The following is a 21,336-nucleotide window of genomic DNA, read 5'->3' as shown; positions in this document are numbered from 1 at the left end:
GAGCCAAGATCGCACCACTGCACTCCAGCCCAGGGAACAGTGCGAGACTCCATCTCAACAGCAACAGCAACAAAAAAGACTGAGGTGAGGCCACGCATGGTGGCTCACACCTGTAATCCCAGCACTTTGGTAAGCCGAGGTGGGCAGCTCATTTGAGGTCAAGAGTTTGAGATCAGCCTGGCCAACATGGTAAAATCCCATCTCTACTAAAAATACAAAAATTTGCTGGGTATGGTGGCGCATGCCAGTAATCCCAGTTACTCAGGAGACTGAGGCAGGAAAATCGCTTGAACCCGGCAGGTGGAGGAGGTCGCATCACTGCATTGTAGCCTGGGCGACAGAGCAAGACTCTGTCTCAAAAAAAAAAAAAAAAAAAAAGAAAAGAAAAAGAGAAAAAAGAAAAAAAAGAAAGACTGAGGTGGGAGGATCGGTTGAGCTTGGGAGATCGAGGCTGCGGTGAGACATGTTCACACCGCTGCACTCTAGCCTGGACAATAAAGCAAGACCCTGTCTCTCAAAAACCAAAACAAAAAAAGAAATAAAGAAAATAGATGCATCTTGAGATTATCTGTTCGGTCTTTGGTCTCCCCTGTGGGCTCTGTTTCACATGGATGGGCAGATGGGGCTCGTGTCTGATTTGCCTTTGTTCCCAAAACTCAGCCCAAGTTCTGGCCAAAAGTGGTCATCAGTAAGTGAATTAGGATGTGATTGGCTGTGAGTGACAATACCAGTAGCTTAAACAAACAAGAAAGGTGTCTATTTAAATTACCCAGAAAAGATCTGAAGGGAAGGGCCCTAGGCTGAGCCATAATGTAGCCATTCTGCCTCAGTCTCCTGAGTAGCTGGGATTACAGGCATGCACCACCACGCTCAGCTAATTTTTGTATTTTCAATAGAGACAAGGTTTCCCCATGTTGTTCAGGCTGGTCTTGAACTCCTGACCCCACGTGATCCACTGGCCTCAGTCTCCCAAAGTGCTGGGATTACAGGTGTGGGCCACGGAGCCCAGTTACAATTTTTTTTTTTTAAGTGGATTTCTTATATCTTTTTGTTTGTTTTTGAGATGGAGTCTCACTCTGTTGCCCAGGCTGGAGTGCGATGGCTCAATCTCGGTTCACTGCAACCTCTGTCTCCTGGATTCAAGTGATTCTCCTGCCTCAGTCTTCTGAGTAGCTGGGATTACAGGCACCTGCCACCAAGCCTGGCTACATTCTTTCGTATTTTTGGTAGAGACGGGGTTTCACCATGTTAGCCAGGCTGGTCTCGAACTCCTGACCTCAGGTGATCCACCTGCCTTGCCCTCCCAAAGTGCTGGGATTACAGCCTGAGCCACCATGCCCAGCTACACTTTATTTATTTATTTATTTATTTATTTATTTTTGAGCGGACTCCTTTTTTTTTTTAGACAGAGTCTCGCTCTCACCCAGGCTGGAGTGCAGTGGCCCGATCTTGGCTCGCTGCAAGCTCCGCCTCCCAGGTTCACGCCATTCTCCTGCCTCAGTGTCCCGAGTAGCTACAGGCGCCACCACCACACCCAGCTAATTTTTTTCTATTTTAGTAGAGACAGGGTTTCACTGTGTTAGCCAGGATGGTCTTGATCTCCTGACCTCCTGATCCGCCCGCCTCAGCCTCCCAAAGTGCTGGGATTATAGGTGTAAGCCACCGCAACTGGCCTCACCTCAGCCTTTCCAGTAGCTGAGACCACAGCTGCACCACCGTGCCCAGCGAATTAAAAACAAACAAAAAACCTCTTCTACAGATGAGATTTCACTATGTTCCCCAGGCCGGTCTTGAACTCCTGGCCTCAAGCAGTCCTCCCACCTTGGACTCCCAAAGTGCGGGGATTACAGGCATGAGCCACAGAGCCGGCCTGTAACAAGACTGAAGGGAGGCCCATCTCATGCATGAGCATGAAAGCCCAGTCATCACGCTTATGAACTACAAAAGGATCATACAGCAAACACTGACTGAACATTGCCCTTGGTACTCCACAGGTACTGTCTCATATAACCCTCACCATGTCCCTGTCATTTTCTCCACGTAAGAGGTGAGTGAACTGAGGCCCAGAGAGGTTGAGAGACATAAGTGGGTCACACAGGTAGCCGGCAGGCTGTCTGCTGTGCACGTGGGGGGCCCAGACAGGCATGCGCATGGGCTGTGTATGTAAGCAGCAGTGTATAGAAGGAGCAGCTGTGAGCGCAGGTGTTCATGAGAGCATCTACTGCTCTGTTTACGTGGTGTGGACGTGGGTGTGCCCAGCATTTTTTTACAGAGTCTTGGCAGGCTCTGCTTCCCCACCCTGGAGCACCCTCTCTCTTTTGGTCCCCTGATTATGCCTATTTATCTTTGAAGATTCAGTGCAGGCGTCACCTGTGCTGTGCAGCCTTCCCTGGCTCCTCTGGCTGAGTCAGTTGCATCAGCTCTCCCTGGCGTTGCTGTCTCTCCCCTTGCCCTTGCAGGGTGAGCGCAGGGACAGGGTGTGTCCCTTCATGTCTGTGTCACTCAGGTGCCTGGAACAGGCTTGACCAGGATATTAACAGGAATAACAGCTGCTACTAGGACTCAGTGGGCCTGGCCACGCTCAGGGCCTCACTTAATCTCATTTCTTCATCTCATCTCAGGTGAGGAAGTGAATTTCCAGGGAGGATCATTGATTGAAGCAGGTGCATGGCAGAGCCGGACAGTGAGCCCTGAGTTTGGTGCCAGCCCTGCCACTCCCATACCATGCCCCATTCAGGACTATTATTTTTTAAAACTTTATTTTGGAATAGATATCACATGCACGTGAGAAATAGTGCAGAACATATGATAGCATTTAACACTGAGATGTGTTCTACCACCCCTGTCCCCTGGCCTTCTGGCTCCCTCCCCAAGGAGGGAACCACTGTTCCCAGGGTCTTGTGTGTCCAGGGCCCCTTCACACTGGGTTCCCTCACCCTGGATGTGTGTGAGCACAAACATATGTGTGCAAATCCTTCTGGAGAGGTTTAAGCATGAATAAACACAGATGCAAATCTGTACAGGACACATTTTCTTTCTTTCTTTCTTTTTTTTTTGATATAGAGTTTTGCTCTCGTCACCCAGGCTGGAGTTCAATGGCATGACCTAGGCTCACTGCAACCTCCGCTTTCCAGGTTCAAGTGATTTTTGTGCCTCAGCCTCCCGAGTAGCTGGGATTACAGGCGCTACTTGCCACCACGCCTGGCTAATTTCTGTATTTTTAGTAGAGATGGGGTTTCACCATGCTGGCCAGACTCGTCTCAAACTCCTGACATCAGGTGATTCCCTTGTCTCGGCCTCCCAAAGTGCTGGGATTATAGGTATGAGCCACGGCGCCTGGCCCACTTCCTTCTTCTAATGCTGGAATGAATGTTCCTGTCGACTTTCAGACCCACTTGGCCAGTGCAGCCAGCTGCTCTGCTCTTGAGTGAGGACACAGCCACATGGGGGCAGCTGGAATGTGGTTCTGGAGATGCCACAGTTGAAGTCACAGCTAGTGGATGACACAGACTTTCAGCAACTGAATGAGTGAAGAGGGGAGAGACTGCGTGAGATTGGAGTTGGGTTGTGGGGACACCCTGGGCGTGGAGCCAGGGACACCTATAAACCTGTCTTCCTCAGGAGATCGTGAGAATCTGCTGGAGTCCAGAGGGTCAGGGCCAGCCAGGTCCCTGTGAAGTTCTCTCTGTAGCGCCTCCCAACCCCCCGCATCAGTGTATCCATGTCACGCTGCTGAGTCCAGAGGGCAGGTCCACCATCTGTCACCTTTCACACACACTTGGCCAGTGCAGTCAGCTGCCCCGCCCTGAGAGAGGACACAACCACACGGGAGCAGCTGGGATATGGCTCTGGAGATGCCACAGTCGGAGTCCCAGGGCCAGTGGATGGCCAAGCCAGGTGACCAACTTGAAGACGCAGGCTCCTCCCCTTCCTCCGGCCTGGTTGAGTCCTGGCCTTGAGAAGCCGCAAGGAGCTAACAGAGCGGGAGACCGACTGGGGCCAGGATGGCCAGAGCTAGGGAGGGGCTGGCCTGGGAGTTCCGGGCAAGGAGCAGCCTGTGCAAGAGCTCAGGGGCTCTGGAAAGAAAGTGTGGTTGGCAGCCCCCGGGACGCAGGCAATGAAGCTGGAGCTGTGGGGTGGTGACAGGGCAAGGGCCAGCCAAGCACACAGGCACCCCGAAACCCCTCCTGCCCTTTGCAGGGGGATCTAGCCTTTCTGGGCCATTTAAGAATAAACTGTTGCCCTGCTTTACTAGGGAAACTGAGGCAGCAGTGTGGGGGTGGCTCCATATTGAGGCCTCCTCACGTGGCCTCCACATGGGGCTCATTCAAGTCAGCCTCACCAAGGTACACCCAGACCTCCCCCCATGCCTACCCTACCCCCAAGCAGGGGGACCCAAGGCACCCGGTCCCCAGGCAGTCTCCAATGAGAAGACCTGGGTCAGCTCAGGGGGCCACCTGGGCTGTGAGACCAACTGACCTGGACGTCACCTCATTGTGCTGCTGAGTCCCGGCCCCCTACCGGGGACAACTGTACCACCTCCCTCATCAGGCTGTTCTGGGAATTAAAGGAGCTTGTGAGTGAAATGCTTGTTCCAGGGTCCAGCCCACAGTAAGTGCTCAGCAAAAAAAAAGGTATCATGACTGTTAGGGAGGCAGCCTGGGTAGGGAGGGGATTTGGGCTCTAGAGTCAGACCTGCTGGGATGTGAGTCACTAAATTATTGCCCTTGGGTAAGTCATGTCCTTCTCTGAGCCTCAGTTTCCTCCTATAACAAGGGGAGAGCAAGAAGTACTTCAAGGGGTTGTTGTGGGCATTAAAAGGTTTGCCTTCCATAATGTGTGCTCGTGGCGGAAGCTCCATCAAAGTCAAGTCCCCTTGTAAAGTACTGTGGGACGCTGGGATGACAGGGGTGACTCACAGTTAAATCCTGACCCTTTCGTGGACCGGGAACTGCCATTAGCCTCCAGCCTTTCAGGATGGCTGCAGGGCTTCCCAGTGGGTTTATGGGGACATCCAGTCCCTTGCCATTTGGTGTAGAGCTGAGGCTGTGGCTGTTTCCTGCCTCGAGGGTGCCTGACTCAGTGGTCATTCACTTCCAGTCAGTCAGTCAGTCAATCAACAAACATCCCTCGGAGACAGACACCAGTGCTCTGTACTGGGCACTGGGGACACAGAAGTGATTCACAGCTGGTCCCTGGCCTCAGGGGACTCACAGTCTGGGGGAACCACAAGGAAAAAACATGTCAAGTTCCAAGTACTGGGGGATCCAGAGCAGGCTTCCAGCCTCATCTAGGGGATCTGGGAGGGCTTCCTGGAGGTGGCAAATGATGACTGATCTGAGTCCTGAGTCTTAGGGGGTCTGCCAGGGGAGGGGGTGGGAGTGGAAAGTGCATGCGGGGGGACAGCAGTGAGGATGGAAGAGTGCGCTACTGCTCCGTCATGCAGGGGAAGCCTGGAGCCTAGGGGACCCAAAGGGGTAGAGAAAGGAGACCACGGCAGACAGAGGGGCTTGTGTGCCAGAACTCCATCCTCAGGGAACAGGGAGTCAGGGCAGAGATTCACAGAGGGGAGCAACATGGCCGCTCCCAGTTTTAGAAAGCCCCTGCTGCAGGTGTGCGGATTGGACAGGAGGGAAAACCCGTCTGGGAACCAGGGACGAGGCAAGCAGGGCAGGGGCATGGGGCCCAGGAGCAGCAGCAGCCAAGAGAGGGAAGGGGGACCGGCCAGGGCTTGGTGGGGGTAGGGGAAGTCGGGCAGGACCCAGTGGCCACGTCAAACCCTCCTGGACTGCCCGCTGCCCCTGACCTGCTGGGGTCCTGGGTGGTGCTGGGGCAAGATGTTGAGAGCTCTTTCATAGCACAATTCTGCCAGTGGATCTACTGTGGAACCACCAGAGGGCCTGGCTTTGTGCCTGGCAGCACATCCTCCCCAACCCCAAGAGAAAGGAAGCCCTGAAAAGTGACGTGTGGGCACCTACCAACCTAGGAGGGAGGGGTCACGATTCTCACAGGCCATGGAACTGGGGCTTGGCCAAGTGGAGCCAGATCTCCTGAGGACTGTGGGGGCAGCAACATCCAACGAATACTAAAGCAGCTCCAGACCGGGCACCGTGGCTCACACCTGTCATCCCAGCACTTTGGGAGTCCAAGGCAGGCGGATTACGAGGTCAGGAGATCGAGACCATCCTGGCCAACATGGTGAAACTCCAACTCTACTAAAAATACAAAAATTAGCCAGGTGTGGTGGTGCATGCCTGTAATCCCAGCACTTTGGAAGTTCAAGGCAGGCGGATCACGAGGTCAGGAGATCGAGACCATCCTGGCCAACATGATGAAACTCCATCTCTACTAAAAATACAAGAATTAGCCAGGCATAGTGGTGCATGCTTGTAATCCCAGCTACTCGGGAGGCTGAGGAAAGAGAATTGCTTGAACCCGGGTGGCAGAGGTTGCAGTGAGCCGAGATTGCACCACTGCACTCCAGCCTTGCGACAGAGTGAGACTCCGTCTCAAAAATAAATAAATAAATAAAATAAAAATAAAGCAGCTCCCTTATTCCGGCCCTGTGCCACATTTTTGACATGCACCTTTTTTTTTTTTTTGAGACAGTTTCACTGTGTCACCCAGGCTGGAGTGCAGTGGCGCAATCTCGGCTCACTGCAACCTCCGCCTCCTGGGTTCAAGGGATTCTCCTGCCTCAGCCTCCCAAGTTGCTGGGATCACAGGCATGCGCCACCATGCCTGGCTAAGTTTTGCGTTTTTAGTAGAGACCGGGTTTCACCATGTTGGCCAGGCTGGTCTTAAACTCCTGGCCTCAGGTGATCCACCTGCCTCAGCCTCCCAAAGTGCTGGGATTACAGGTGTGAAGCACCGCACCCGGCGACATGCACCTTTTCATCTACTCCTTACAACAGCAGAACAGCAGCACATCACAATAGTCTTAACAGCTCACATGTGCCTTGCACTTACCTCAGTCCCAGGCACCCTCTCAGCACTTCACACGCATGAGCTCATTTCTCATTTTCATAATACTTCTGGGAAGGAGGTACTACTATTCCCGCTTTACAGATGAGGAAACGGAGGCACAGAGAGGTCATGTAACTTGCCCCGGGTTGCAGAGCTGGGAGCAGGGGGACGGACAGAGGGCCATCTGACACCAGAGCCTGAGCCCTTCCCGCTCCATCGTCTGAAACATTCGCTCTCTCGGGCCACTGGGAACCTCTCAGTTACTTTACGGGCTTCTGTCCTTCCTCGGGGTTCCATCCTCTTCTCTCCCATTGCACCAAACCCTAGGTCAACTCAGGGCCTTCCATAGCCCCCACGTGCTGAGGATGGCCAAGATCGCCGTCCTGAGCCAGGGCACTGCTCACCTAAAACCCCCCAATAGCTTCCCACTGAGTTAAGCACAAAGCTAGGGCTTGGACACGTGACCCCCACTGTCCTTGCAAAATCAGATTCCAGCTCCAGCCTGTCCCCGCAGCCTCATCTCGGATCCCTCTACGCACACCAAGCTGCAGCCATTTCAGAGCCTTTGAACTCTGCTGAGCTTCTGACGCTCACTGGACCTGGCACTCTCTCCCCTTCTCAGCCTAGCTCAATCCTGCTCAGTTCCAGCGTCTTCTCTTCCAAGAAGCCTCCCCTGACCTCCCAGGCTGGGTCTGCTACACCCTCTGTGCTGACTGTGGCGTCTTGTAATTAATCACCTGATTCCAATTTCACCTCCCTCCTGAAGGGAGAATGCTTGATTCCATGCTGCATCCCCAGGAGCCTGCTCCAGAGGCTGACTCATGAGGCAGAACACACTGAACAGGAACGGGTTGCAGGGAGGGCAGGGCCTTGATGGCAGCCTTGAGACTGAGGCTGACCAGGTCTTAGGAGTTCATGGAAAAGGTCTGGGCCGGAGACAGAGACAGATGTGGATGGTTAGCACAGACAGTACCAAAAGCCAAAGATGAGAGATCACGTTTTCACAAGAGGCTGGGCACGGTGGCTCACACTGGTAATACCAGCACGTTGGGAGGCCGAGGCTGGGGGATCACTTGAGGTCAGGAGTTCGAGACCAGCCTGGCTAACATGGTAAAACCCTGTCTCTACTGAAAATACAAAAATTAGCCAGGTGTGGTGACGGGCACCTATAGATCCAGCTACCCAGGAGGCTGAGACAGGAGAATCCCTTGAACCCGGGAGGAGGATGTTGCAGTGAGCTGAGATTGCGCCATTGCATTCCAGCCTGGGCGACAGAGTGAGACTCTGTCTCTAAGTAAGTAAAGAAATACATAAGTCTTCACGGGAGGACAGACGATTGCTGAGGATAGACTCCGGGAAAGCACATCAGAGGGCTGGGAAGAAAATGAGAATTCCACAAAGGGGACTAAAGAGGAGCTGGGGCGTAGCTGACGCTGGAACAGAGGAGAAAGATGGCTGCCAGTGAACTACCCTCTGGCCCTCAGGGCTGCTGCCGCCCCTCCCATTGGAGCGGGGCTGGCTCTGTGACGCATTTTTGACTAAAGTGATGGAAGGGGTGCTGCAGGACCTCCAAGTCTAACTCATAAGAAGCTTGTAGGTTCCACTTGGGGCTCTTGAGGCTCCCTTTACTTTTTATTGTTTTTATTTTTTTAGAGACGGGTCTCACTCTGTTGCCCAGGCTGGAGTGAGGTGGCAGCGATCACAGTTCACTGCAACCTCCAACTCGTGGGCTCAAGCAATCATCCTGCCTCAGCCTCCCAAGTAGCTGGGACTCCAGGCACGTGCACCACCATGCCTGGCTTTTTTTTTTTTTTTTTTTTTTTTTTTTGAGGAGTCTCACTCTGTCACCCAGGCTGGAGTGCAGTGGTGCAATCTCAGCTCACTGCAACTTCCACCTCCCAGGTTCAAGCGATTCTCCTGCCTCAGCCTCCTGAGTAGCTGGGATTACAGGCATGCATCACCACGCCCGGCTAATTTTGTATTTTTAGTAGAGATGGGGTTTCTCCATGTTGGTCAGGCTGGTCTCGAACTCCTGACTTCAGGCGATCCTCCCACCTCGGCCTCCCAAAGTGCTGGGATTACAGGTGTGAGCCACTGCGCCCGGGCTGCTTGGCTTTTTTTTTTTTTTATTATTCCTTATAGATATGAGGTTTTGCTGTGCTGCCCAGGCTAGTCTTGAACTAACTCTTGGCCTCAAGTGATCCTCCTGCCTCAGGCTCCTGAAGTGCTGGATTTACAGTCGTGAGCCACTGCACCTGGCCAGAACTCCTTTTCTAGGGGGAAGTCAACCACCATGTAGGAAGTCAGGCTATAGGTTGTCCCAAGACCACCATGCTGTAAGGAGCCCAAGCTAGCCCCATGAAGTGGCCATGTGGAGAAAGAGATGTCCATGCTGGGCACGGTGGCTCACACCTGTAATCCCAGCACTTTGGGAGGCCGAGGTGGGCAGATTACTTGAGGTCAGGAGTTTGAGACCAGCCTGGTCAACATGGTGAAACCCTATTTCTTTTTTTTTTTTTTTTTTTGAGACGGAGTCTCACGCTGTTGCCCAGGCTGGAGTGCAGAGGCGCGATCTCGGCTCACTGCAAGCTCCGCCTCCCGGGTTCCCGCCATTCTCCTGCCTCAGCCTCCTGAGTAGCTGGGACTACAGGCGCCCGCCACCACGCCCGGCTAATTTTTTGTATTTTTAGTAGAGACGGGGTTTCACTGTGGTCTCGATCTCCTGACCTTGTGATCCGCCCGCCTCGGCCTCCCAAAGTGCTGGGATTACAGGCTTGAGCCACCGCGCCCGGCCGTGAAACCCTATTTCTACTAACAATACAAATAATTTGGCCGGGCGTGGTGGTTCAAGCCTGTAATCCCTGCACTTTGGGAGGCCGAGACGGGCAGATCACGAGGTCAGGAGATCGAGACCATCCTGGCTAACATGGTGAAACCCCGTCTCTACTAAAAAATACAAAAAACTAGCCGGGCACGGTGGCAGGCACCTGTAGTCCCGGCTACTCGGGAGGCTGAGGCAGGAGAATCGCTTGAACCCGGGAGGCGGAGCTTGCAGTGAGCTGAGATCTGGCCATTGCACTCCGGCCTGGGCGACAGAGTGAGACTCTGTGTCAAAAAAAAAAAGAAAAAAAAAAATTAGCTGGGCATTTTGGCGGGCGCCTGTAATCCCAGCTACTTGGGAGGCTGAGGCAGGAAAATCACTTGAACCCAGGAGGTGGACGTTGTAGTAAGCTGAGATTGCATCATTGCACTCCAGCCTGGGCAACAGAGCGGGACTATGTCTCAAAAAAAGACACGAAGAGAAGTGCCAGGTTGAGCCAGGTCAACCCACAGGACCATGAATGACTATTTAAAAAGTGGTATTCTAGGCCATTACATATGTGGTCATTGGCTACACAGCAATAGGTAACTGAAAGTTGGTAATTTAACACCTACACAGTCCTCTGAGGTAGACGTTATTGTTCCCATTTATCAGATGAGGAAGTAAAGCCCAGAGAGACAGACGTGGCTCAGTAACGCTCACCTAGCCAGCCGGAGGCAGCAGGTAGGGTTTGACCTGGCAGGTTCATCGGAACCCGGTTTGTTTTCTTTCCAGAGCACACGCCTGGCTGCCTGAAGCAGTTGACCAGAACTTGCAGCCAAACCATGTGGTTTTGGTCAAATTCCCTGTGGCTGGGGTGACAGGGTCATTTCCCAGGTGGCTCATCTGGGCGCCTGCTGGAACCCTGGTTTATTCTTTTGTAAAGCAGGCTTCTTCCCTCCCCCCGTGCCACTGAGACGTGATTCACACATACTAAAAATGAACAAATCGTAAGTGCAAGGCATGGCGAATTTATTTATTTATTTATTTTTAGACAGAGTCTTGCTGTGTCGTCCAGGCTGGAGTGCAGTGGCGAGATCTCAGCTCACTACAACCTCCGCCTCCTGGGTTCAAGCGATTCTCCTGCCTCAGCCTCCCGAGCAGCTGGGACTACGGGCATGCGCCAGCAAGCCTGGCTAATTATTTGTATTTTCAGTGGAGACGGGGTTTCGCCACGTTGGCCAGGCTGGTCTCAACCTCCTGAGTTCAGATGATTCACCTGCTTTGGCCTCCCAAAGTGCTGGGATTATGCCCAGCCGGCATGGTGAATTTTTACATCTGTGTGTACCCACATGACCACAACCCAGACCATGATATAGAACATTTCTGGAATCAGAATGTTCCCTTCTGCCCACTGCTGGTCAATGCCCTCAGCTCAGAGGTACCTGCTGCTCTGACCACTATCACCATAACGTTCTGTCTGTTCTTGAACCTCACCTAAACAAAATCGTACAGCCTTACATTCTTCTGTGGTTATTTTTGGTCAACATTATGTCTGAAAGATTCACCAACATTTTTGTGTGTAGCAGGTTTTTTTTTTTAATAGCTGTATAGTATTCCAAAGTATGAATATACCACAATTTATTCATTCTACTACTGATGGACAGCTGTATTGTTTATTTGCTGATACGAGTATTACGGTACTCATTCTTTTGTGCATGTAAGCACTCATTTCTCCTGGATGTGTAAGCAGGAGTGGAAATGCTAGGCCATAGGGTAGATGCGTATTTAACTTGATGAGAAGCTGTCAGTTTCCCACCGTGGTTGCACAAAGCACACTCGCACCAACAGCACCTGGGAGCTGCCGTTCTCTGTATCCCCACCAGCACTTGGTACCGGCAGACCTTCTCCTCTGAGCTATTCTAATAGTGGGGCAGTGGGATCTCATGGTTTTTCATGAGATGTGGAGCACCTTTCAGAGACTGGCCTGGTTTTTGTAGCTCCCCTAGGAAGCCCTGAGGAGGGATGGGAGGGGGGTTGGTAAAGGGGATGTTCCCGCAACCCAGGTGTGAGACGGGGGAGCTCCGAGTTAGGTTGAGGCTAGAAGGGAGGCAGAGGATGGGATGGAGAGCTGTCCTGGGAGGACGGTGGGATGGTGAGGATGGACGGCAGAGCTGCCAGCAGCAGGCATCCCATCTCCCAGTAGCTAGGAATGTTCCTGATCTCCAAAGACAAGCAGTGCTGAGGCAGGGCAGTGCCAAGGCTGGGGGATTTGATGGCATGGGGTCCTGGCTCTCTCTTCTTTCTGCTCTGCCATTTTTAGCTATTGATGAGGGAAGATGGTGACAAGGCAAGGAGAGAAGTGTCCCCTCCTTGTGCCCCCTCCTTTTTTTTTTTGTTGGAGTTTTGCTCGTCACACAGCTAGAATGCAGTGGCGTGATCTTGGCTCACTGCAACCTCTACCTCCTGGGTTCAAGTGATTCTCCTGCCTCAGCCTCCTGAGTAGCTGGGATTACAGGCGCTTGGCACCATGTCTGGCTAATTTTTTGTATTTTTAGTAGAGACGGGGTTTCACCATGTTGGCCGGGCTGGTCTCGAACTCCTGACCTCAGCTGATTTCCCTGCCTTGGCCTCCCAAAGTTTTGGGGTAACAGGCATGAGCCACCACGCCTGGCCTCTTCTGCCTTTTTTTTTTTTTGAGATGGAGTCTAGCTCTGTTGCCCAGGCTGGAGTGCAGTGCCACTATCTCGGCTCACTGCAACCTCTGCCTACAGGGGTCACGCCATTCTCCTGTCTCAGACTCCCAAGTAACTGGGATTACAGGCGCCTGCCACCACGCCCGACTAATTTTTTTGTTTTTTGTTTTTTTTTTTTTTGAGACAGAGTCTCGCTCTTTTGCCCAGGCTGGAGTGCAGTGGCCGGATCTCAGCTCACTGCAAGCTCCACCTCCCAGGTTTACGCCATTCTCCTGCCTCAGCCTCCCGAGTAGCTGGGACTACAGGAGCCCGCCACCTCACCCGGCTAGTTTTTTGTATTTTTTAGTAGAGACAGGGTTTCACTGTGTTAGCCAGGATGGTCTCAATCTCCTGACCTCGTGATCCGCCCACCTCGGCCTCCCAAAGTGCTGGGATTACAGGCATGAGCCACTGTGCCCGGCCATCTTGTGCCTCTTTCTAACACCAAGGACGCCCTTCCTAGATGACCTCCTCCACCCTGCTCCCAAGACTTCCCCTCGCATTTCACTGGCTGGAACTGCATCCCATGTCCATTCCTCAAGCAATCCCTGGCAAGGGAATGGGAAACAATCTCCCCTCACTGCCCGCGGTCACTCTCCTGTGGGTCTTTCCCTGAACACACAGGGACGTTTGCTCCTGCTGGTGCCTCCGCGTGGAAGGCCCTTCCTGATTCTTCCATCTCGAAGAGTCATCTTTCAAAGCTGCCTCCAAAGGTACTCTTCCACCTGCAGGCTGGCTCAGGGTCTCTTCTGCGTTCACAGCCTTCCAGGACCCCTACCGGATGTGGCTTGTTTCTGTGGCTCAGAAATGCGACCTCTTCCCAGCCCCATGAGACCACAATCAGCACAGCTGGCCATGGTGAGGACTCCCAGCCCGCTGGACCTGGGCCTGGGGCAGCCACAACCCTGCCCTCACCCCTGCCCAGGGTTGGGTATGACCTCTGGGAAAAGCCTCAGGAGAGGACTGGGACTGAAAGAAAAACACCCATTTGATGGAGAAGCAAACTGAGGCTTAGTGAGGGGTGTGACTTGCCCAAGGTCATGGTCAGGGCCAGTCTTAGCTCCACGTCTCTCTCTCAGGCCTGGGCCCTGGGCCCTACTCCAGTGCTCCCCAGACTTTGAAGGTCCCGTGAATCACTGGGGCACCTGTTAAAATGCAGACGCTGGTTCAGTAGGTCGGGGTGGGGCTGGATTTGCTATTTCTCACTTGCTTCCGCTGCCACTGGCCTGTAAGCCACACTGGGGGCGTCGCAGTCCTTACTAAGGGGGACCTTGGATTTTCAGCCCCACCCTCAGAAGCCCAGAGGCCACTGCTTTAGGAAGGGTGGGGTGTGGGTAGGGTGTGAGTAGGGAAGCCACTTCAAGAAACCCCAATCTCCATTTCTGTTCTATCAGCCATCTAGGACACCAGAACTTGCTGGAACATTTTATTAAGTTAAGAGGTTCAGGGGGCAGGAGAGAATCACCTTTTGGGTGGCTCCGGCGGTTCCGCACCCAGCATAGCCTCAGAGGAGGCTGTGGGGCCATGGAAGCCAGCTGCTGGCTCCCTCTGTCCTGAGCCCCATGGTACAGGTCCAAATGGGGCAGGAAGTGTTAGTAGGAGGTAGGGTAGGAGGAAGGTGGCAGGCTCCCGCCTCTCCCCTGCAGAGATACCCTGCCATGGCTGCTGCCTGGGCCTCCGCCAGACCCCCGGACCAGGGCCACCAGCCCAGAAGCCCAAGCAGAGGGTGGCTGGAGACAGAGCGGGGACCAGGGCTGGAGGCACACGACCACCAGGAATTTTTTTTTTTTTTTTTAAAGTATAAAGTGTTTTGGAAAAAAAGGAAAAAAATCTATATAAAAATCTCTTCACATATAAAATCCTGAAGAAGGTGCAAGGTAAGACCCAGTGCGAGGGGCGCGCTCAGATACGCAGAGTGTGTGTGTGTGTGTGTCCGTGTGTACATGTGTGCACGTGTGTGTGTGTCTGTGTCTGTGTGTGGGTGTGTGTGGTGGGTGCAAGTGCACGTGTGGCCCACAGAGGGTGGGGAGAAAGCTTGGCTTTTGACTTCCATCCACGAGGGAAAGAGGGCGGCTGGTCCTCCAGCCTGGAGGGTCTGCAGCTGAGCGGGACCTGAAAGACAAGGTGCGACAGGGCTGAGGCCTGGGCTGAGGGGCTGCGAGGCTATCCCAAGGCCAAGCAAGGGTGCTGAGTGGGTCCTTCCACCACCTCTCAGCCCTGAAGGTAGTCAGATCCGCTCTTCCTAGCTCCTTCGCGAGTAGCTCGGCCATAGGGTGGCCTCTCTTGCGTGCCTTTGGAAGTCCACGAGGATTTAGCAGAAAGAGGATGCTCCAGGTAGATGTGGCATTGGAAAAGCAAAAATAAGAACACTTTGGCCAGGTGCAGCGGCTCATGCCTGTAATCTCAGAATTTTGGGAGGCTGAGGCAGGTAGACAGCTTGAGCCCAGGAGTTCGAGACCAGCCTGGGAAATAATGGCGAAACCTCGCCTATGCAAAAAGTACAAAAATTATCTGGGCATGGTGGTGTGGGCCTGTGGTCCCAGCTACTCAGAAGGCTGAGGTGGGAGGATCCCTTGAGCCTAGGAGGTTGAGGCTGCAGTGAGCCGTGATTGCATCACCGCACTCCAGCCCAGGTAAGAGTAAGACCTTGTCTCAAAACAACCAATCAACCAACCACTTTGAGCCCTGCTAAGTCAACAACGAGTGTAAGACTAAATGGGACAGAGGCCTGGCCTTGGTGTGCGATGTCTGTGTGTGAAGCTCAGTGGAGACTCCTTGTGGGGGTCAGGGATGTGAACACTGCATTTGCCTCCAGCCCCAAGAAGGGGGGTGCACTGAGCAGGCCATGGCTTTGCACTGTGCCGCCCAGCTCTGAAGGAACAGGCTTAAGCTGATGAAGCAGCCTGTGGCCCGGGACTGATGGGATCTCTGCAACAATCCCGTGTTGCTGGGTTCATTGTCCCTTTTACAAAATGGGAATTGGAGGCCAGAAGAAGAAAGTGGCCTGGCTGGGGTGGTCCAGGAGTCCTGGTTGTGGGAGAGCCTCAGCCCCTGCCCACCGTGCAGGGCGCACACCTTGGCACCCACCTCTACTCAGCCAGGCTGTTGCGCATTGACTCCTTCTCCTGGAGGGCGGCCATGGCAAGGCGCAGGTGCTCCTTCAGCTGCTCGATCTCCCGCTCGGACCGCGTCTTGATGTGGCTCAGCTCCACGTAGACATCCTGGTACTTTCCCGAGGTGAAGCGCTTGTCCTGGGGGGCAGGAGGCAGGTATGAGGGCATGAAGCCTCTCCCTCCAGTCCTGCCCACCTGGCACATGGGCAGTACCAGCAGCCAGACCTCCCCACAGCCCCTCGCTTCATCCCTCCAGGTGGCTCCCCGAGATGGCCCTGGGTCCTGGGCTTCCCTCTCCCACCTCCCTGGTACCACCTAGGGACACAGGTGTCATTGTCATCCTCATCCTGTTTGGGGGAAGGAGATTTTGCCCAAGACCGCAGGGCAGTGAGTGGCTAGGATGAGAACCAGGTCCGCCTGGCTGGGTGCTTGGGTCCTTCCCGTGAGTTCACGCCACCTGTTCTTCAAGTGTGGTAAACATGGTCTGGCTCACGTGCGCTTACAGAGCCACCAACACGTCCACTTCCTGCCCCAAACTGACAGAATGCACCAGGCAGTGACATAGCAGCCAACAGTGGGCCAGGCGGGCTGCAGACTCAGACTTGGGCTGAACCCCGACCCACCCAACTCCTAGCAACGCGGTTATTCTCACTGGAGTGCAAGCTCCCCACAGCAGAGATTTGGGGCTATTTTGTTCACATCTGTCTTCAGAGCACCTAGCACAGTGCCCGGGACATAGGAGGTGCTCAATAATAATCAATAAATTAAATAACACTAAATAAACAGAAGCAAGTACGGCCTTGGGGAAGTCACTTCCCCTTTCTTAGCCTTAGTTTCCCTGTCAGTGAATGGGGATGACAACATCTACATGGGAGAAGCACAGGAGAGCCTGAGGAAGGATGAAGCAAGTGGAGGGCTTGGCACAGAGCAGGTGCTCACGGGATGGCATCCAGGTGGCTCCAGAGGCCCCCACGGCCCCCACGCCCAGCAGCGGGTCCTACCTTCTGCATCATCTGGAGTTCGTCTCGGAGGCACTGCACTTCCTTCTTCAGGTACTGGAGTTCATTCTCTTTTACACGAAGCAGCACCTGGGGATATAGGTGCTGGGTTGATCCAGGGCCAGAAGCCAGAGTTACCCTGGCCCACAGTGCCCTGCAGCCCGGGTTTTCTCTGCCTCAGGCCCCTAGAATGCAGCCCCTATCTGCACCAAAACCCTCTAAACCCTGGAGGCAGACTCCTCCAGGAAGCCCTCTTTGATTCCCCTGCTTTGCCTTCCCTTACTCTCACCCCTGTCCAGCCTGTGTGAATGGATATCTCATGGTCATCTCTGCTGCAGCCCTCATGCAGCACCAGGCTTTCACCTCAGGGGTAAGATGGATGAAAAGAAGCCCTACATAAACCTGAGCAGGCTGAGCTACTCCACAAGGCACCTCATTAACCCCTCCCCAACCCTGAGGGCCAGGTGCTGCTGACCTGACCAAGGAGGAAACAAATTCAGCCAGGTCTGGGGAGGCTTAAAAGCTCAGAATGGAGCCAGACTGCCTGGTTCAAATCCCAGTCCAGCTATGCAAGCTTTGGTAAGGTACTTGACCTTCCTGTGTCTCAGTTTCCTAATCTGTAAATGGGGACAGTAACAGTAGCTAATGTATGGAGCTGTCAGGAAGATTAGATGAGTTAACAGACAAAAAGGGCTTCCAGAAGTTCTAGGTACACAGTAAGCCTCACCTAAGTGTTTGTTAAAGAAATAAAATATCGGCTGGGCACAGTGGCTCATGCCTGTAATCGCAACACTTTGGGAGGCCGAGGTGGGCAGATCACCTGAGGTTGGAAGTTCAAGACCAGCCTGATCAACATGGAGAAACCCTGTCTCTACTAAAAATACAAAATTAGCCAGGCATGGTGGCACATGCCTGTAATCCCAGCTACTTGGGAAGCTGAGGCAGGAGAATGGCTTGAACCCAGGAGGCAGAGGCCGCAGTGAGCCGAGATGGCGCCACTGCACTCCAGCCTGGGCAACAACAGCAAAACTCTGTCTGAAAAAGAAAAGAAAGAAATACTGAGGCTGGGTATGGTGGCTCACACTGTAATCCCAGCACTTTGGGAGGCCAAGGCCAGCGGATCATTTGAGGTCTGGAGTTTGAGACCAGCCTGGCCAACATAGTGAAACCCTGTCTCTACCAAAAATATAAAAAATTAGCCAGGTGTGGTGGTGCAGGCCTGTAATCCTACCTACTTGGGAGGCTGAGGCAGGAGAATCACTTGAACTGGGGAGGCAGAGGTTGCAGTGAGCCAAGATCGTGTCACTGCACTCCAGCCTGGGTGACAGAGCGGGACTCTGTCTCAAAAAAAAAAAAAAAAGAAAGAAAGAAAAGGAAAGAAAAGAAAAGACTACAGTGATCCTGGCACGCACGCGCGCGCGCACACACACACACACACACACACACACACACACACACACACATATTTTCTTACCCCAATATTTCCCAGTAAGGAAGGTGCTGGGGTGCTGGTGCCATTTTACAGATGAGCTACTGGGACTCAGAGAAGTGGAGTGATTTCCTATGGTACACGGCAGGTAGGTGACACAACGCAGGTGGGAGGGAAGAATTCTGGCTACTGGATGCGTAGTAGGTGTTCTGGCCTAGTCAGGCTGGCCAAGCCACTCAGAGACTTGGCTTTCCTGCCATAGGTGACATGCAGCCTGTGGTGGGGGTGCACCATAGCCCTGCCCCGAGAACCACTGGGCTGCCTGGTGCTAGTGAGGGCACTCACCTCCAGCTCGCAGGAACTCCGCTCATTGCTGCGCCTGCAGCCGTTGCCCATGCCCTGTGAGGCAATGAAGCCACGCAGCTGGTCTATCTCCTCTGACAGGCGGCCATGCAGCTCCTGGGAGAGGCACGGTGGTCAGGGGAGGGGTGCTGGGACCCGCCTGTGTCCCCTCAACTTGGGGCCAGGCCCACCTGGTTGTGGCGCAGCAGCTCCTGGCCCTCCTGCTGGCAGCGGCGCAGTGTGTGCTCACGCTCCTCGGCCTGCCGCGTGAGCGCCCCTATCTCCAGGCACTTCTGCGAGTACTGCTCCGATAGCACCTGCAGCTCCCGCTTCAGTGCCTCCACATCTGACCTGCCCCAGAGGAGGAGCAAAGGAGAGGACAGGTTATCTTGCCCCTGCCAAGCCTGGAGTCCAGTCAGGGCAGACTCAAAGCATGCCAGGACTCTGGGGTTCCCTCTTTAGGTTTGCGTTTAGCCTGCTGTGGGGCTGTGAACCAGTGATAGCCTCTCTGGGCTACAGGTATTTCCCCTAAGTGAGGGTGGCTTGGAGGAGCCCATCTTTTTTCCTTTTTCTTTCTTTTTTAAATGGGGTCTTGCTCTCACTCTTGTTGCCCAGGCTGGAGTGCAGTGGCACAATCTTGGCTCACTGCAACCTCCACCTCCTGGGTTCAAGTGATTCTCCTGCCTCAGTCTCCCAAGTAGCTGGAATTACAGGCACCCGCCACCACACTCAGCTAACTTTTGTATTTTTCGTAGAGATGGGGTTTCACCATGTTGGCCAGGCTAGTCTCAAACTCCTGACGTCAGGTGATCCGCCTGCCTCAGTCTCCCAAAGTGCTGGGATTGAGGCGTGAGCCACCGTGCCCGGCCGGAGGAGCCCATCTTTAAAGTCCCTGAAGCCTCAACATTCCAAAACTGTGCTCTGGGGCAGGGAGAGGCCTACTGGTCAACAGTGACACTGCAGCCGAGCTCTAGGGGAGACTAAGGGGTGAAGAGGTGGGTGGAGGCCGGGACCAGCGAAGACAAGAAGGCACCTGAAGAACTGTCTGTGAGGACTGGCATGGGGTCCGCCTGAGGACATTCTACTTCTGTTTCTTGCATCCATGAGACTGGAGCAGGAATCTCAGCTAGGGGCAAACTGATGTGTCCTCTGCCAAGGGGCCTCAGCAAAGTTCCTCAACCCATAACCATCAGGGTGGGCAGTTGGGCCCTGGCATCATCTTACTGGTGCTGCTTCCGGAGGCCATCTGGGCCCTGCTGGAGACTCCGTGTTTTGCTCAGCTCTCGGCTCAGCTCTTCCTGGTAGGCCTTCTTCATGGCTTCAATGGCTGGAAGCAGGGCAGAGAGGCACAAGAGAGACTAGAGGGGGGTCAGCAGCACCAAGTGCCACCAGCTCTGAGACACCACATGTACTGGTGGAGACAGGACCAAGGAGTGCTACGCAAAGAGCACCGAACCAGGAGTCCAGAGCAGCCCAGGCTGTGTCATAGAATGAGTGGCTTGGGGTAAGCTGCTCAACCTCTCTGAGCCCATCTATTAAGGAAAGATAATCCTGTTGGATGGGCCCTGCTGGGGAGACAGCTCAGTGTCTGACCATTGGTACCTCCTGTTCTAGTGATTTCCGGGTAGGACCCCACCTAGTACACCCTCCCTGCAGACTCTGAGGGCTCTCAAACAAGGCCTATCTGCTTTGCCCAGCCTAGTGGTCAAGAGCTCAGGCTCCACAGTCAGCATAAATCGATGTGACTTTGCACAGGTGACTTAACCCCTCGTGCCTCCGGTCCCTTATCTGGAAAATAGGGACAGATAACAACAGTGCCTTTCCTTCATGGGGTTACTGGAAGGTGTGTGAAGCATTTAGAACAAAGCATGGCTCAGAGTAAATGCCCCAACATTAGCTCCTGCTGGCTTTATTCTCAGACTGTGAGCTCCTAAGGACTGAGACCGAGGCTTTTTTTTTCTCACTCAGGGCTGTTGTGAGGATTAAATAAGTGCCACCCATAGTTTTACCCACAATTCTAAAATCCCAAACCTCTGAACATTGAAAGTTTCTACTTTTTTTTTTTTTTTTTTTTTTGAGATGGAGTCTCACTCTGTCACCTAGGCTGGAGTGCAGTGGTGTAATCTTGGTTCACTGCAACCTCTGCTGCCCACTTTCAAGCGACTCTCCTGCCTCAGCCTCCTGAGTAGCTGGGATTACAGGCGCCTGCCACTGTGCATGGCTAAGTTTTGTATTCTTAGTAGAGACAGGGTTTCACCATCTTGGACAGGCTGGTCTTGAACTCCTGACCTTATGATCCACCCATCTCAGCCTCTCAAAGTGCTGGGATTACAGGCGTGAGCCACAGTACCCAGGCTTTTTTTTTTTTTTTTTTTAAATGGAGTCTCACTCTGCCACCCAGGCTGGAGTACAGTGGTGCAATCTCAGCTCACTGCAGCCTCTGTCTCCTGGGTTTAACAAATTCTCCTGCCTTAGCCTCCTGAGTAGCTGGGATTACAGCAGCCCACCATCATGCCCGGCTAATTTTTGTATTTTTATTAGAGGTGGGGTTTCACCATGTTGGCCAGGCTAGTCTCGAACTCCTGACCTCAGGTGATCCGCCTGCCTTGGCCTCCCAAAGTGCTGGGATTACAGGCATGAACCACTGCACCCGGCCTCTGGTAACTCTTTTGGTGACAATCCCCACCCTGAATGGACATGAGGCTATTTATGGTCTTTATTACTACACTTAAGTGTGATTTTTATCTATTTCACAGCAGAAACCTTAGTGCCAGATTACAGGGCGAAGTCCAGACTGCTGAGGAGAAAGGGGTCTCTAACACATGTGGCTGCAAAGACGGTCTTCCTAAAATGCAGAGCACACTGGCCCCAGGGCTGGGTTCAAGTGCATGAGCACTTGGCACAGCACTGGCAGGTTGTGAGCTTCAGATCATGTGACATTGCCAGCATTTCT

The 21,336-nt window shown here is 53.5% G+C and overlaps 1 protein-coding gene and 1 non-coding gene across 5 annotated transcripts in view; both read right to left on the bottom strand.

Annotated features, from left to right (window-relative positions):
- Window positions 1–1,842: 1,842 nt before the first annotated feature.
- LOC112423604 (small nucleolar RNA U13) lies at window positions 1,843–1,950 on the bottom strand. The gene has a single exon (XR_003014092.1). It is a non-coding gene; the product is annotated as a small nucleolar RNA U13 (small nucleolar RNA).
- Window positions 1,951–13,912: 11,962 nt separating this feature from the next.
- TRIOB (TRIO and F-actin binding protein) overlaps window positions 13,913–21,336 on the bottom strand; it is a 76,842-nt gene continuing 69,418 nt past the window's right edge. For all 4 annotated transcript variants that reach the window (XM_071080551.1, XM_071080548.1, XM_071080549.1 and 1 more), the window contains 6 exons: window positions 19,608–19,710; window positions 18,575–18,734; window positions 18,387–18,500; window positions 16,616–16,702; window positions 15,589–15,752; window positions 13,913–14,613 (listed from right to left, as the gene is read on the bottom strand). In XM_071080551.1, coding sequence (XP_070936652.1) covers window positions 15,591–15,752; window positions 16,616–16,702; window positions 18,387–18,500; window positions 18,575–18,734; window positions 19,608–19,710 — 626 coding nt within the window. In that variant the 3' untranslated portion in view covers window positions 13,913–14,613; window positions 15,589–15,590. The remainder of the gene's footprint in view (window positions 14,614–15,588; window positions 15,753–16,615; window positions 16,703–18,386; window positions 18,501–18,574; window positions 18,735–19,607; window positions 19,711–21,336) is intronic.

Source organism: Macaca nemestrina, chromosome 15 (assembly GCF_043159975.1).
Source record: "Macaca nemestrina isolate mMacNem1 chromosome 15, mMacNem.hap1, whole genome shotgun sequence".
Taxonomy (NCBI): Eukaryota; Metazoa; Chordata; class Mammalia; order Primates; family Cercopithecidae; genus Macaca; species Macaca nemestrina.
The sequence above is the reverse complement of the archived record's forward strand: the minus strand, read 5'-3'. Positions and strand labels throughout refer to the sequence as shown.